This window comes from Triticum aestivum, chromosome 2B, assembly GCF_018294505.1.
Source record: "Triticum aestivum cultivar Chinese Spring chromosome 2B, IWGSC CS RefSeq v2.1, whole genome shotgun sequence".
NCBI lineage: Eukaryota > Viridiplantae > Streptophyta > Magnoliopsida > Poales > Poaceae > Triticum > Triticum aestivum.
This window is the reverse complement of record NC_057798.1, coordinates 84,693,761-84,706,476: the sequence shown is the minus strand read 5'-3', so window position 1 is coordinate 84,706,476 and position 12,716 is coordinate 84,693,761. Positions and strand designations below refer to the sequence as shown.

General features: G+C 46.5%; 2 protein-coding genes and 1 pseudogene across 5 annotated transcripts; 1 reads left to right on the top strand and 2 right to left on the bottom strand.

The window, feature by feature from the left end:
• LOC123043622 (CBL-interacting protein kinase 31) lies at window positions 1-4,229 on the top strand. Of its 3 annotated transcripts, none has more exons than XM_044466130.1 (15): window positions 1-102; window positions 571-1,213; window positions 1,441-1,503; window positions 1,625-1,696; window positions 1,851-1,958; window positions 2,052-2,132; window positions 2,215-2,268; window positions 2,352-2,477; window positions 2,559-2,648; window positions 2,819-2,941; window positions 3,034-3,144; window positions 3,252-3,365; window positions 3,505-3,561; window positions 3,639-3,713; window positions 3,978-4,229. In XM_044466130.1, exons 2-15 carry the CDS (start codon window positions 1,025-1,027, stop codon window positions 4,056-4,058), a joined length of 1,344 nt encoding a protein of 447 aa, XP_044322065.1. In that variant the 5' UTR covers window positions 1-102; window positions 571-1,024; the 3' UTR covers window positions 4,059-4,229. The 3 variants fall into 3 exon arrangements, with proteins under 3 accessions (XP_044322065.1, XP_044322066.1, XP_044322067.1); XM_044466131.1 differs by having other exon boundaries at window positions 7-102; window positions 977-1,213; XM_044466132.1 differs by lacking the exon at window positions 1-102 and having other exon boundaries at window positions 977-1,213; window positions 1,851-2,132.
• Window positions 4,230-4,327: 98 nt separating this feature from the next.
• On the bottom strand, window positions 4,328-8,593 carry LOC123043623 (esterase CG5412-like; annotated as a pseudogene). The gene is made up of 9 exons (XR_006419391.1): window positions 8,361-8,593; window positions 6,762-7,117; window positions 6,363-6,418; window positions 5,996-6,177; window positions 5,826-5,918; window positions 5,632-5,730; window positions 5,452-5,493; window positions 4,716-4,947; window positions 4,328-4,628 (listed from the first exon to the last, which is right to left on the bottom strand). The product of XR_006419391.1 is annotated as an esterase CG5412-like (transcript).
• A 1,859-nt stretch (window positions 8,594-10,452) lies between these two features.
• Window positions 10,453-12,394, bottom strand: LOC123040565 (SNF1-related protein kinase regulatory subunit beta-1; the record flags this gene model as incomplete). Its single annotated transcript, XM_044463370.1, is given in 4 exon segments — window positions 10,453-10,958; window positions 11,055-11,217; window positions 11,318-11,499; window positions 12,336-12,394. Coding segments are annotated over 4 exon segments (722 nt in total), but the record flags the coding sequence as incomplete, so codon positions are not given.
• Between the last annotated feature and the right edge of the window lie 322 nt (window positions 12,395-12,716).

The window sequence follows — 12,716 nt, the reverse complement described above, 5'->3', positions numbered from 1 at the left end:
CAATCCCCGCACGCGCTGGCTGCTGGTGCTGGCTGCCTCCTGCTCCTCCCTCCTCGTGAGCCGTGGCCCGCTCCTCTCCCCGGCGGCGACTCTCCGAACAAGGTACGCCCCCTCTTCCTCGTTCTCGCCCCGGCCGCCCACATTGGTTAGTTAGCCAGCACCGGAATTCTAGGCTCTTTCCTTCCGTCCGTCCGTCGGGGACCCAAGAAAGGGCGGGGAGCCCTCTCTCCGGCTAGCATTCCGGGGAGGGGATTCCGGCTCCTGCCCGCCCGGCCGGCTTGCGTGTCCATCTCCCTGCACACGTGCAGCGTCAGCAGAGCCTCGCATCCTTGTCTCGCCCAGTTCCGCTTGAGGAAAGGGAAAGAAATGACGCTATGGAGCTTTCCAGGTCGGGTCGGGGTTTGGGTTTCCCTCTCGCGCGCTGTTCGTTTTGCCCCTGTTCCCTTCCTCCCTATACCTTCCCAGTGCCGCCGCAGATGCTGCACGAAATCTTCATCCTTTCTGGTTAATCTCGTTGGCTTGGGTTTTTTCAGCAGTTCTGACATCAATTTTTTCTGAATCCTTCCCAAGGCTGACATCACAGCACCGGACGCAAATATCTGTGTGAGATTTCAAGGGTCCTAGCGCGCGGCATGCTTCGTGAACCACGCAAGAATCCGGACGTTTAACGGCGAGATCCCATTGCTGACGTTCTGCCCCGAAGCAGTAACCACTGAAATTAATCAGCCACCATAAATGCTTAAAGGTTTCGGCAGGCAGCTTCCAGGAAGCTGCAGTAGATGAAGCTTGCACGTTGCCGATTTGGTTTCAGTTTCTAAGCCGTGAATGAAAAGCGTTATTATATATATGGTCAAATTAATCCAGCAGCATTTGTCCTGCTCCTCCTCCTCCACCCTTGCCTGAGCTGTCTAATGCTACCTGTGTTGGGTGCTGAATTGTCCGGTTCCACCGCATCTTAACTGTTCAAAAATGGCAGGTCTTTGGAGACTGGCTTGAGGGCGCCCAGGAAAGACTGGCCTGGAGGATGTACAAGGCAAGGAGGCAAGCCTCACTCAAGGTGCGGCGACGAGTCGGCAAGTATGAGCTCGGGCGCACCATCGGGGAAGGGACGTTCGCCAAGGTCCGGTTCGCCAAGGACACCGAGTCTGGGGATCCTGTTGCCATCAAGATCCTTGACAAGGCCAAGGTTCAGAAGCACGGGTTGGTCGAGCAGGTCAGATCATTTTCTGATAATTTTCCTTTGCATGAATGCTCTGTTTCCTAGATATTTCACAGCATATTGAAAGTTCCCTGCCTCATGCTTTCTAATAGAACTGAGCTGTCATTATGCGCAAAAATAACTGCTCCTGTATTTCATTCTAAATATAGTCAAGAAAGGGGGCTAGCTTACGGGCTTATGCTCTACCTTGATGTTGACGCCGCTCTGAACTCTTTTGGCAGATTAGACGAGAAATCTGTACGATGAAGCTGATACAGCACCCAAATGTTGTCCGCCTGCATGAGGTAAAGACTAAACACCAACCTTTGCCTTTTTGTTTGCAGTATGATATCCCCTGCCTACATTAGAAATATTTACATCCAAGTCTGCAGTTGATAGCTAACTATTTTGACTCCACTATAACAGGTGATGGGAAGCAAGGCAAGAATTTTCATTGTTCTGGAATATGTCACGGGTGGAGAGCTCCATGATATCATCGTTAGTACTACTACTGCATCTCTTGTTTCATATTTCTCTGTGATGGGATTTTAGCAGCACGCCAGTTGCTTGAAACCTTGTAATCTTATATTATTACACTATGGGTTTTTCTTTTACATTCGCCTTTATTGATTTCTACTAACTTCATAATCAGGCCGCCCGTGGGAGCTTGAAGGAGGATGAAGCACGCAGATACTTTCAGCAATTGATCAACGCTGTTGATTATTGCCATAGCAGGGGCGTATACCACCGAGATCTGAAGGTACATCGCCAACCACTCAACCCCTTGGTTCCAATTTATGTATCTGGTTTAGCGAAACATGAAACTGACAAATGGATGTTTTATGTATGCCAGCTAGAGAATTTGTTGCTTGATACCGCTGGGAACCTCAAAGTCTCAGACTTTGGCTTAAGTGCGATATCTGAGCAGGCGAAGGTAATATCATTGCATTTCTGTAGTTTTTGTTGATGTCATTTAACTTATTAACCTGTAACCTCCGATTACTTCAACTCAACAGGCTGATGGGTTACTACATACTACCTGTGGGACACCGAACTATGTTGCTCCCGAGGTAACTGGTCCTTATACATTTGCAGTGATTCTGTTTTAACCAGGAATGAACATGCCTAAAATCTAATGCTACCCAATATCCAGGTTATCGAAGATAAGGGCTATAATGGTGCGCTTGCAGACCTTTGGTCTTGTGGGGTAATTCTTTTTGTGATGCTTGCTGGATATCTGCCTTTTGAGGATGACAACGTCTCAGCCCTTTATAAAAAGGTAAGATAGAAGGAATAAGAAAATACATAAATGCCAATATTGCTGGCTGTACATTTCCATTTACTCTGTTTCTCTTGACAGATCTCTGGAGCTCAATTTACTTGTCCCTCTTGGTTTTCTGATGGAGCTAAAAGACTGATTCCTAGGATTTTGGATCCTAATCCTTCTACTGTAAGCTTTTTTTTACTTCACATTCCATTTCTGAAATTTGAAATTAGCCAGCCAAAAGGTCAACAGAACTGCTCCCATGCAACACAAGTGGTGGCTCTGCACTTTTTTGGTCTATGAGTACATTGATTATGGAGTTCTTTCTTACGCGGTTCTTCGTTGTTGTTGACCAGCGGATAACTATCCCTCAACTATTAAAAGATCCATGGTTCAAAAAAGGGTACAAGCCACCTGTTTTTGATGAGAAATATCAAACTAGTTTGGCTGATGTTGATGCTGCTTTCGGAGACTCGGAAGTGAGTTAATCGATCTTGTTTTCACTGGAAAAGCCGTTAGCCTTTATGGCTGAGATAATATTACTAAAATGGATGGTTACTGTGATTTCCAGGAAAAACAAGTTAAGGAGGAAATCGAAGGGCAGCCAGCTTCTATGAACGCATTTGAGTTGATATCATTGAATAAGGGACTGAAGCTAGATAATTTTTTTGAAGCTGATAAGGTTAGGAACTGTTGCAGCATTGTGTCCCATAAATCTCTTTACAACATCTATATATTTGTCAAAATCTTAGCAACTGCAGTCAGCTAAAATTTGTTAACCAATGACAGAAGTACAGAAGAGAAACAAGATTTACATCGCAATGTCCTCCTGAAGAAATCATCAGTAGGATAGAAGAAGCTGCTAAGCCACTTGGCTTTGACATCCAAAAGAAGAACTACAAGGTAATGCCAAGCATCCTCCCATGGATACGACTTTTAACATAGGTTTTGTGAAATTTGAAGTATCTGAATTTGAGTAACTGAGACTGTCCTTGTCATCCCCATGACTTAAACCTTTCATTCTATATCTTGTTCTTTCTAGATGCGAATGAAGAACCTAGAAGCAGGAAGAAAAGGAAACCTAAATGTTGCAACTGAGGTTAGAAAAAAACACAGCAGCTTGAGAAATGTCTTTTACAACGTAATGCAATTATTGATCAAGGCTGACATTTCTAGGTCTTCCAAGTGGCTCCATCTTTGTTTGTTGTTGAGCTGAAAAAGGCAAAAGGAGATACTCTGGAATTTCAGAAGGTACTGCTCTTGAATATTGTGGTTCTTTAGCTCTTTTACTCATTTCACCAGTAAATTAAGATGTAGCTTCTTTCCTGAAGCTTTTTTACTCTATACAAGTGCCCATGAAGGACTACACAAACGGAATTTAAGCAAGTGACTTAGAACACAATCAAGTACCCAACAAAGAAGAATGTCTTTTTAACCTTGAGTTTATTCTTGTAGTTGCAAATCAGTTTATATCCAATGGGTAAACCTTACTGACTCGGCATTAATTGTTTGCAGTTCTATAAAACACTCTCTGCGCAGATAAAGGATGTTGTTTGGGTTTGCGAGAGTGAGGCTGAAGAAAGAGGGTCCACATGAGGCAGCTGCAGAGTGTCTTTCTCAGGAAGTAGTATTTTAGGTTCTCATGTATATAGTGTTCCTTTGTTCCTTGTAGATTCGTCCGGTACTCGATGTATATAGAGCTTTAGGCTGGTTCATGACTTCATGGTCTAGAAGCAGATGAAATATATACCAGTAGGTTCAAGTGCCTCTTTTTTTTCCCTTGAAGAAGGAAAGGTTAAAATTTTGTTTGTGTAGCATCGAAGCGTACTGATATCAAGATAAAAAGGATGAACATGGGAGGAAAAGAACAGGCAAATCAGGACTGATTTATTCTCATCTCTCAATGAGGCTAATATGGTGAACAAGGTCTACCATCTGGATAAAGCAAGCAAGCAACAGGTTTCAGACACCAACGCGACTCAACCGGCGAAGTTCAGCTACTGCCTCAAGCTGCAACTTGTTCCATCAGGTTTTCTGCTGACTCCACGCCGACACTGTCCTTACCTCCTGAACTCTCTGAATTTGAGGCCTTGGGAGCGTCTGCGTTCTTGAGGTCTTCCAGGATGCTTGCGCTCCATTCAGAAAGCTGCTTCACAGATGCCTCATCTGTAAAAGACAAACAATCTGCCTCTCAATCTATTCACAAGAAATTTCGACAGTTATTTGCATGGAAAGACAGGGGAGAGTGCAAACCTAGCCTGGGGACAGTGTGACCCTGGGGGTGCCTTATGATGAGAGGGTCAGCAAAGGCAGAAGCCAGCTCCTCGGAAGGTACTTTGAGCCAGTCTTTCTCTCCAATGAAATGGACAGATTTCGCCTTGATCGGGTCCTTATAGGCCACGTCGCAGATGCTTGGGTCCCTGAATTTGCTCCCGGATACTGACACCATGAACTTAATTGGTGGGTGATCGTTCAGCACCTTGCCCTAAATCATTCAACCTAGTCAGAATCCACATGGAACCAGAAGCAGAACAAGGTTTGGAGGACATCTTCCTCCGAGAACCATATCTCATGCCTAAATTTCCATGTCCATGTAAATACCTATTAGAATTGTTAACTTAGAGACAGATGCAAGCCTGTATCAACATGTTCTGCATAAGATTATGATATCTTCGGCATATGCTCGTGAAGAATAACTTTCTCTTTCCTAGAGTGTGGCATGTGACACTGCTAAATTTATCAAAATTTACTGTTCTGTCAGGATGGACAGGACAGGAGTTTCCTATTAATAAAGGGGCCAAAAAACTCTCAACCACTAACTGAATTGCTAGATCGCGGGGACACTGTTGTTTAATAACGGTAGATGGGTGTCACAGTTGATTTATTAATATTTGCAGATCCGATCTGTTGTTTCTTGCTCCTTTGTATATCTCTGGAACTTAACTCGACGACTCAAAGTTGGCAGAATTTGAGAGTTCAAGAGGAATACCTGTGCTTGGTAGCCTATCAGAAGGGCTGAAAGTGTTGCACCCTGGAAGCAAAGGGAAGTTAATAGATGAACTAACACATAGTAGCACAACTATGTTTTCAACACACAGCAGATCCTGTGTTGCCACAGGCGCCTCAAACAGTTGGATGCGGTTCTTTTGGAGAAAGTAGTTTCCTTTACCTGGGAGAATCCAAGCAGGCCGTCGAAAGGCCCGTTTTTCACCATGTAATCGCACAGATAGGCAATGCACTCTTCTAGATTTGTGTATTCAGTGAAATCCTGCAATAGGAACACACGAGTGATGTTAGCAGGGAACCAAACTGAAGGCTGGAAGAAGCGCTGATTTCGGTCCTGGTTTCTACTGAAGAAGATACCTTGTCGAACTGAAACCACTCAAAGTATGGTGGGGGGAATATGCCCTCGATGTCCGATTTGCCCCCAGCTGGGAACTGGCCATCAGGGAAGACCTGAAAAACCAGCAGAGTTGAACTTGAGAGCAAAGCAGAAGACGGAATGGAATCTGATATCGAGTCGAGGGAAGAACCGTGTCGAACTGCTGGAGGATGGAAGGGTGCCACTTGCTGATCTGCTTCTTCAGGAAACCCCCGCTCGTCCGGAAGCCGTGGAGGCAGAGCACTTTGAGCTTCTTCTCCTGCTCCATTTGTGTGTGTGTGTGTGTGTGTGTGTGTGTGTTCCACTCTTCCACAAGCACAGGCAATTCCAGGCCTTAAAAGGACCAAGCACGGTGGTAGTTGCTACCTACTACTCCACACAGGCACAGGCACAGGCTGCAACGTTACTATCATCCAGCAAATTGTTTGTTGCAACCTACCCAGCTGCACATTTAAGCCTGATACTTCTCTGTCCCGGCTAAATTTAAATTTCAAATTTCATCCAGCATCACAAAGTACATTAATAAATGTATCTTCATCTGCCATTCACACGCAAAACAAGCACAGGATAACATCTGTAAAATTAATAAAGAGTCGAAGAAATACGAAACACCGGCTTTCCATTGATGCTAGAAGAGTCAAGCAGAAGTTGATGAAAAAATATACTACAAACGGGCCAAACAGCAATCAGGATACACCAGGGAGGACACAAGTTCACATAAAACACAAGAGGTCTGGAAACACACTGGAGAACATAGCAGGAATTGCGTCGTCCGATCCGTTTTAGCAGCTACAGCTAGGTAGGATGCTTAACTGGAAATCGATCAAATAAGAGTTGCATCTTAAACTAATATGCAATGCACAATTCTCCTCCTGTCTTCGGAGCATTTGGGTCGGAGCTCATTTGGCCATCATGACCTTGACGAACTCCTCGTAGTTGATCTGGCCATCACCGTCGACGTCGGCTTCACGGATCATCTCGTCCACCTCCTCGTCGGTGAGCTTCTCACCGAGGTTCGTCATGACATGGCGGAGCTCAGCAGCAGAGATGAAACCGTTTTGGTCCTTGTCGAACACCCTGAAGGCCTCCTTGAGCTCCTCCTCTGAGTCAGTGTCCTTCATCTTGCGGGCCATCAGGTTGAGGAACTCTGGGAAGTCAATGGTGCCGTTGCCATCAGCATCGACTTCATTGATCATGTCCTGGAGCTCAGCCTCCGTTGGGTTCTGCCCCAGCGAACGCATAACTGTTCCCAGCTCCTTGGTGGTGATGCAACCTGTAGATACATACAACCAACTCCAGGATCAAACACAGAACACTGATTGTGCTTAAAACAAATTAAATTTTCTTTAGAAAACAGAAACCATCGCTGTTAACTACACATCAAATCAGGAGATCAACTTATGAAGAAAAAGAAACAATAGTTGCTTATAGCCAGTAATTGATAAGGTCTAAATGAGTTTGAAAGCAGTAAGGAATATCCACGCAGGGTGCTAATACTGAGAATATCCACGCATGGTACAATACTGAGAATATCTTGCATAGGTTCAAATGGGAAGGTGCATATCTAGATTTATCCTCAGTGATAAGTTCACACAATAACATCAAAGTAGATTAATGCAACAGTAAATTCGCTGTGAAAAGTTCAAACCCAGATTTATCCTCAGTGGGTAAGTTCACACAATAACATCAAATAGATTAACGCAACAGTAAATTCGCTGTGGAAAGTTCAAACACAGATTTATCCTCGCTGATAAGTTCACACAATAAGATCAAAGTAGATTAATGCAACAGTAAATTCATTATGGAAAGTTCAAACCAAGAGAGCTCTACACGGTTATTAACCAAACTTTTACTACATTATAGTACTCTACATGACTACTAGGAAAACCTCAACCAAATCATGGTACAACACAAGAATTCCAGCTACAGTAGAACCATATGTGTTCAGACAAACTTAGCCGCCAGATCATTCAAAGCCGAATCAATTTCCTATATCGCATCATCAAATGTTCATGAAATCCCCTATAATACTACATGGCGGGATTTTTCTCTATCTCCAGGGATCTCTACATGAATTAAACTACCTAAATCGAAAAAAGTGTGATAAAAAGCAAGCTAGTGGTACACAGCGACAGTCCACGGTCAACAATCACGAGTCGTTCAGACGAAGTTGCTCTAGAAGCAACAGTGGGCGCGATCGCGACGCGATCCGGAAAATAAAATAAAACCTAGACGGCGACGAGACGTCGCCGTCACGAAATGGTCAACCCGGAAGATAAGCGTCGCGTGCACATCATCATCATCTACTCGCCACTAGGCCGCACACGACAGCGACGCGGTTCGGCCAGCGGCCATGCCCAGATCCGGGCCGGATCTACCGCCGGGCGGCGCTAATTCGACGCGACAGGGTGGGCGCAGGGGGCAGTGGCAATGCGCACCGCGCGTGCGGCGGCGAGCGTCGCGCGACGGAGAGATCCGAGGGACGGGAGGGGGGAAGGGAGGAGGGGCGCGCTCACCATCTCCGTCCTTGTCGAAGAGGCTGAAGGCCTCCTTGAACTCGGCGATCTGGTCGTCGGTGAGCTGATCCGCCATGCCGCCGGCGCGGTGGATCGAGGCGAGGGAGGCGGCGAGCGAGCGAGCACGGGCCGGGCGCAGGCGCGGACGAGGATGGGCGCGGCGGACGCGAGAGCAAACAGAGAGAGGCCGGGAGCGTTCTGTGGCGTGGCGTCCGGTGGAATTTTCCCAGCTCGATTTATACAACGTCCACCGTCAGCTCCGCTAAACGCGGCCGTTAGCGTCCGCGCGCCGGATTGCCCAAACTGCCCCTCTGCCGCCCTCCCGTGACGCCCTTGTGGTTTATTACCGCTATATATATATATATATATATATGGCTCGAATAATTGCTTGCTAGTACTCGTAAATATAAGTCTTATTAGAGATTTTACTATGGACTACATATGGAGTGAAATGGGTGAATTTACACTCTAAAATATGACTATATACATTTGTATGTAGTTTGCAGTGAAATCTCTAAAAAGACTTATATTTAGTAACGGAGGGAGTAGAAGAAAGATGATGGTATGTGCCACTTGTGATTTTCTAATGCGCATTTGGTATGCTTTGGTAGGTGGTGAGAGGCACGAATTCATGGAATAACCATGTGATGATCACCTAACTTGGGCAGAAAACTAATGCAACTTGTTTTATGGCTAGGTTCTGGTATGCTCCGTGTATTTCTCTTGACTTGTCTTGGTCGTGCATCGTCATGATTGTGTGATCCCACCTCATGTGTGTGCATTTAGGCCTTCCATGTTTCCTCATCATGTTTCGAAGCTGCATGTGCATATGATTGTGTACCGATGTCAAATGTGTTGGTGATTTTTGATAGATTCTACTCCCTCCGTTCCTAAATATAAGTCTTTGTAGAGATTTCACTAAGTGGACTACATACGGAGCAAAATGAATGAATCATCACTTAAAGTACATCCATATACATCCGTATATGGTTTCTAGTGGAATCTCTACAAAGACTTATATTTAAGAACGGAGGGAGTAGATGACATTATGACTTAGTACTAGGCGTCAAAAGATTGGACATCTCAAAAAGAGAGATGGAGCATGGCAATGGACCGGTAGATGAAGACTCGATATAATGGATTGGTCTATGAGTAAGTTGGCCGCGCACACGTGTATGATTGGCTCTATTACTTAGCCTAAGACGTGTATATGTAGAAGGGGATCAAACCAAAGAATATTGTATTCTCACTTGCTTCCTCAACACATTCATCTATCCTTCTCTAAAACAACGATAAGGTACAGCTGCTCGATTGTGGCACGAGGACGGCGATAGGCGTCATAGCATAGTATTATTTTGTAAAGAACAAATACACGGCTTCTACGCGTATGGAATCTTTTTGGGTCGCACGTATACTTCTCACACGCCTAAAAGTCTTCCAAAATTCCTCTTAGAAATATATTCAAAGGTGTCCTTTTCTTAACGAGGATGATAGCACAATTATATTTACACCTCCACAATAGACATTCCGAAAAATGTATGTAGCGAACAACATAGAAGATCAAGATAAAAGAAAAACATACGAAAAGAGTTAGAAGACGGTAACACATGGAAATTTGCAAAAATACGGATCATGCTCTACCAGGGGCAATTTGGTAACATCGGGCGCTCCGTTAGGGCCAAACGCCCGTGCATCTCTGTGGACGGCGCCGACACGTGGGGCCGCACAAGGAAGGAATTTCTCGATAATGCACTGTCCGCTGGCATCTTTCAAACAGGGGAGAAATGACGGAAATAGCCCCCACGCGGTTGGGACGCGGAGTGCCCAATTTCGCCAATCAGTCCTCCAGCTCTGCAGATTTTCACTCGTCAGGACACTGGGCCATTTGGCACCACGGCCGCTCATTGTTGGGCCTCTGGGCTACCCTCTTTCCAGTATGCCCGGGAAGCAGATCACCCCCTTTTTTTCTTTAAAAAAATGCAAGTTTTTTTTCCTGCCATTTTTCTTAAGAATTTAAACAGCATCAACTTTGTTCATGAGCAGTTGAGCACCTTCAAAACCAGGCGTATGAGCAGTGACACGCTCCATAATCTTGTGTTACTCTGATTTTATTCTTGACAAATGACTGCAGCTGTCTCAACAGAAAAAATGAACATGATCTCTATATGAAAATTACAGCTTGTTTATGCAGTTGTGCACGATCCGACCGGCACAGACATGAGGGGTGAAAATCTTCTCGCTTCTGTTCGGCGGCAGCGGCATCATGCGCTACGGTAAGCGCTATCGCTCGATGGCCTTGTAGAGGACGGTGGTGACGTACTTGGACCGGAATCGGTGGGTGTGGCCGAGCGCCACGAGCGGCTGCGCGCCCCACCCCTTCTCGATGTAGAGGTGGTTCAGCACCACATGCCTCGGACGCGCGCACTCCCGCTGCTCCGCGCTCCGCGAGTTGAGCACGCCAAGGTAGAGCTGCGCCGGCAGGGTGGGGGGCTCCTTGGCGAACTCCTTGTCCTCAGGGATCTGGAACCCGTAGCTCGAGTCCGGGGAGGGCGGCGCCATCAGCTCCGACACGCTCTCCACGCTTTCCGGCACAAAGTCCTGCATCAATTGCGTTGCATCGCCGATGATCAAATGGATACCATGAACATATATGCACACCTTGATCAGTAAGATCAGTAACAAATGAATACTCACATTCACGTCAAGAAGGTTCACGATGTTGCCCACGTTGTCGGTCTCACAGGGAAGATCGGAGAGGTATCTTCTTTCCCCGTCGACGATGAATCTGTACCGGTAAACTCCTGATGGAAGCTCTAACAGGATGGTGTGGTCTTTCCCAGATTTCTGAACGGTTTTCCTGCCATGTATGTTTGGCACTATCAGTATTTGAAGCATGTTATTTCAACAAGTTTCAGTTTCGGGGGAAATTGTCACTGCTGGTTGATGAGAATTTGTACTTTGATGTCCAGTGATCCCATGATCCTTCCACGAAGATACACTTGCCTCCATGAGGCCACACAAGCAAAGTAGGGATCCTCTTTGGAGGGGGGCCGTCGGAATCATCCTGATCACGCATCAGTATCTGGTTGAACACCGGAGGTGGCACATCTGAAGCTCTTTGCAGTGGAGTTACAGGGCTCTGCCATACAAGATATATCAAAGTGATAAGAACCATATGAGTAAGAAGATCTACATATACAGTCTCTTATGGCAAAAATGAGACTGAGGTGGTAAAACCCATTGACAAGATAGGTAGGCCTTCAGACTTTTAGTTAAGAAATACTAGTATACCACAAAATTTTCAGAACAGATGCTATACACAACCGAATTGTTCTTTGAGTATTTGGATGCAACAAATTACTAATCACTCCGTGTAACTCTGTTAATATTAAGGACTTCCGGTAGTAGTTCGGTAATAAACACATCAACGAAAGACACAAACTGCCAGTGGTTTTCTTTTACAGTATAAAGTATAAACTAAACTATCCAAAGTTGACAGGTGGGAGGCCAGCTGGAGATTTCTAGATGAAAGCCACTGGTCGGGGAAGGTGAAGTCAATCTGTTCAGTATTTCAATCTCGCCAAGGAAAATGTTCAATATTCTCTACATCTTTCTTTGACCTGAACCAATCGTTCATCTGTCAGACTGTCACAAACATGAAGTTTCAGACAACACGTCTTCATTCAGATAACAATGACGACAGGCAGATAGCCAAGGGATTAAATCAACCGTAGTTCTAAATTAGCACTTAACCGTGGCTGGCTGCTCTAACCCATCGATGCCTTCGGGGTCATGGTGCGATCTCATCGGATCGAGCGAGAAGCGCGCTGCTGCATAAGGCGAGACCCACGCCGTCGCATCGCACTGGGGATTTGGAGGCAAGAGGCTCGCCATGATTCGAAACCGGGCGCGGGATTGAGAGGAGGATTTGATTAAATTACGTCTGTGTATGCGTGCACGATCGATCTGACTGACCTGGGGCACGAACATGCGCGGCGAGTGCGGCCGCGGGGGGCTTCCCGGCGAGGACGACCCTCCACCCCCTCCTCCGGGGCCACCTCCGCCGCCACCCCTCACGCCCCCGACGTATCCCGTCGACGACGCGCGCCGCACGTGGCCGCCTCCGCGCCCGCCCTCGTCCATCTCGGCGTCCGCGATGTCCTCCAGCCTGCCGCTCGCGTTGCCCATCGACCGACCCTCCGGCCCCGGCGCGCGCGGGGCAGAGGAGGAGAGAAAAATCTAGAGGGAGGCCAGGCCGGTCGGCGCGTGGCGGTGTGCCGCCCCTCTCCGTCGTGCCGCCGTGCGTGCGATCGATCGCGGCCGAGAGAGGAGGGCGATCGAGGCGGAACTGCCGAT

What these genes read in the sequence shown, in the direction of transcription:
- LOC123043622 (XM_044466132.1), top strand. Translation starts at nt 1,025, where the DNA reads ATGTACAAGGCAAGGAGGCAAGCCTCACTCAAGGTGCGGCGACGAGTC. An exon ending in CGATATCTGAGCAGGCGAAG is followed by an intron (nt 2,133 to 2,214) that starts GTAATATCATTG and finishes TCAACTCAACAG; the next exon opens with GCTGATGGGTTACTACATAC. An exon ending in CTGCTTTCGGAGACTCGGAA is followed by an intron (nt 2,942 to 3,033) that starts GTGAGTTAATCG and finishes TGTGATTTCCAG; the next exon opens with GAAAAACAAGTTAAGGAGGA.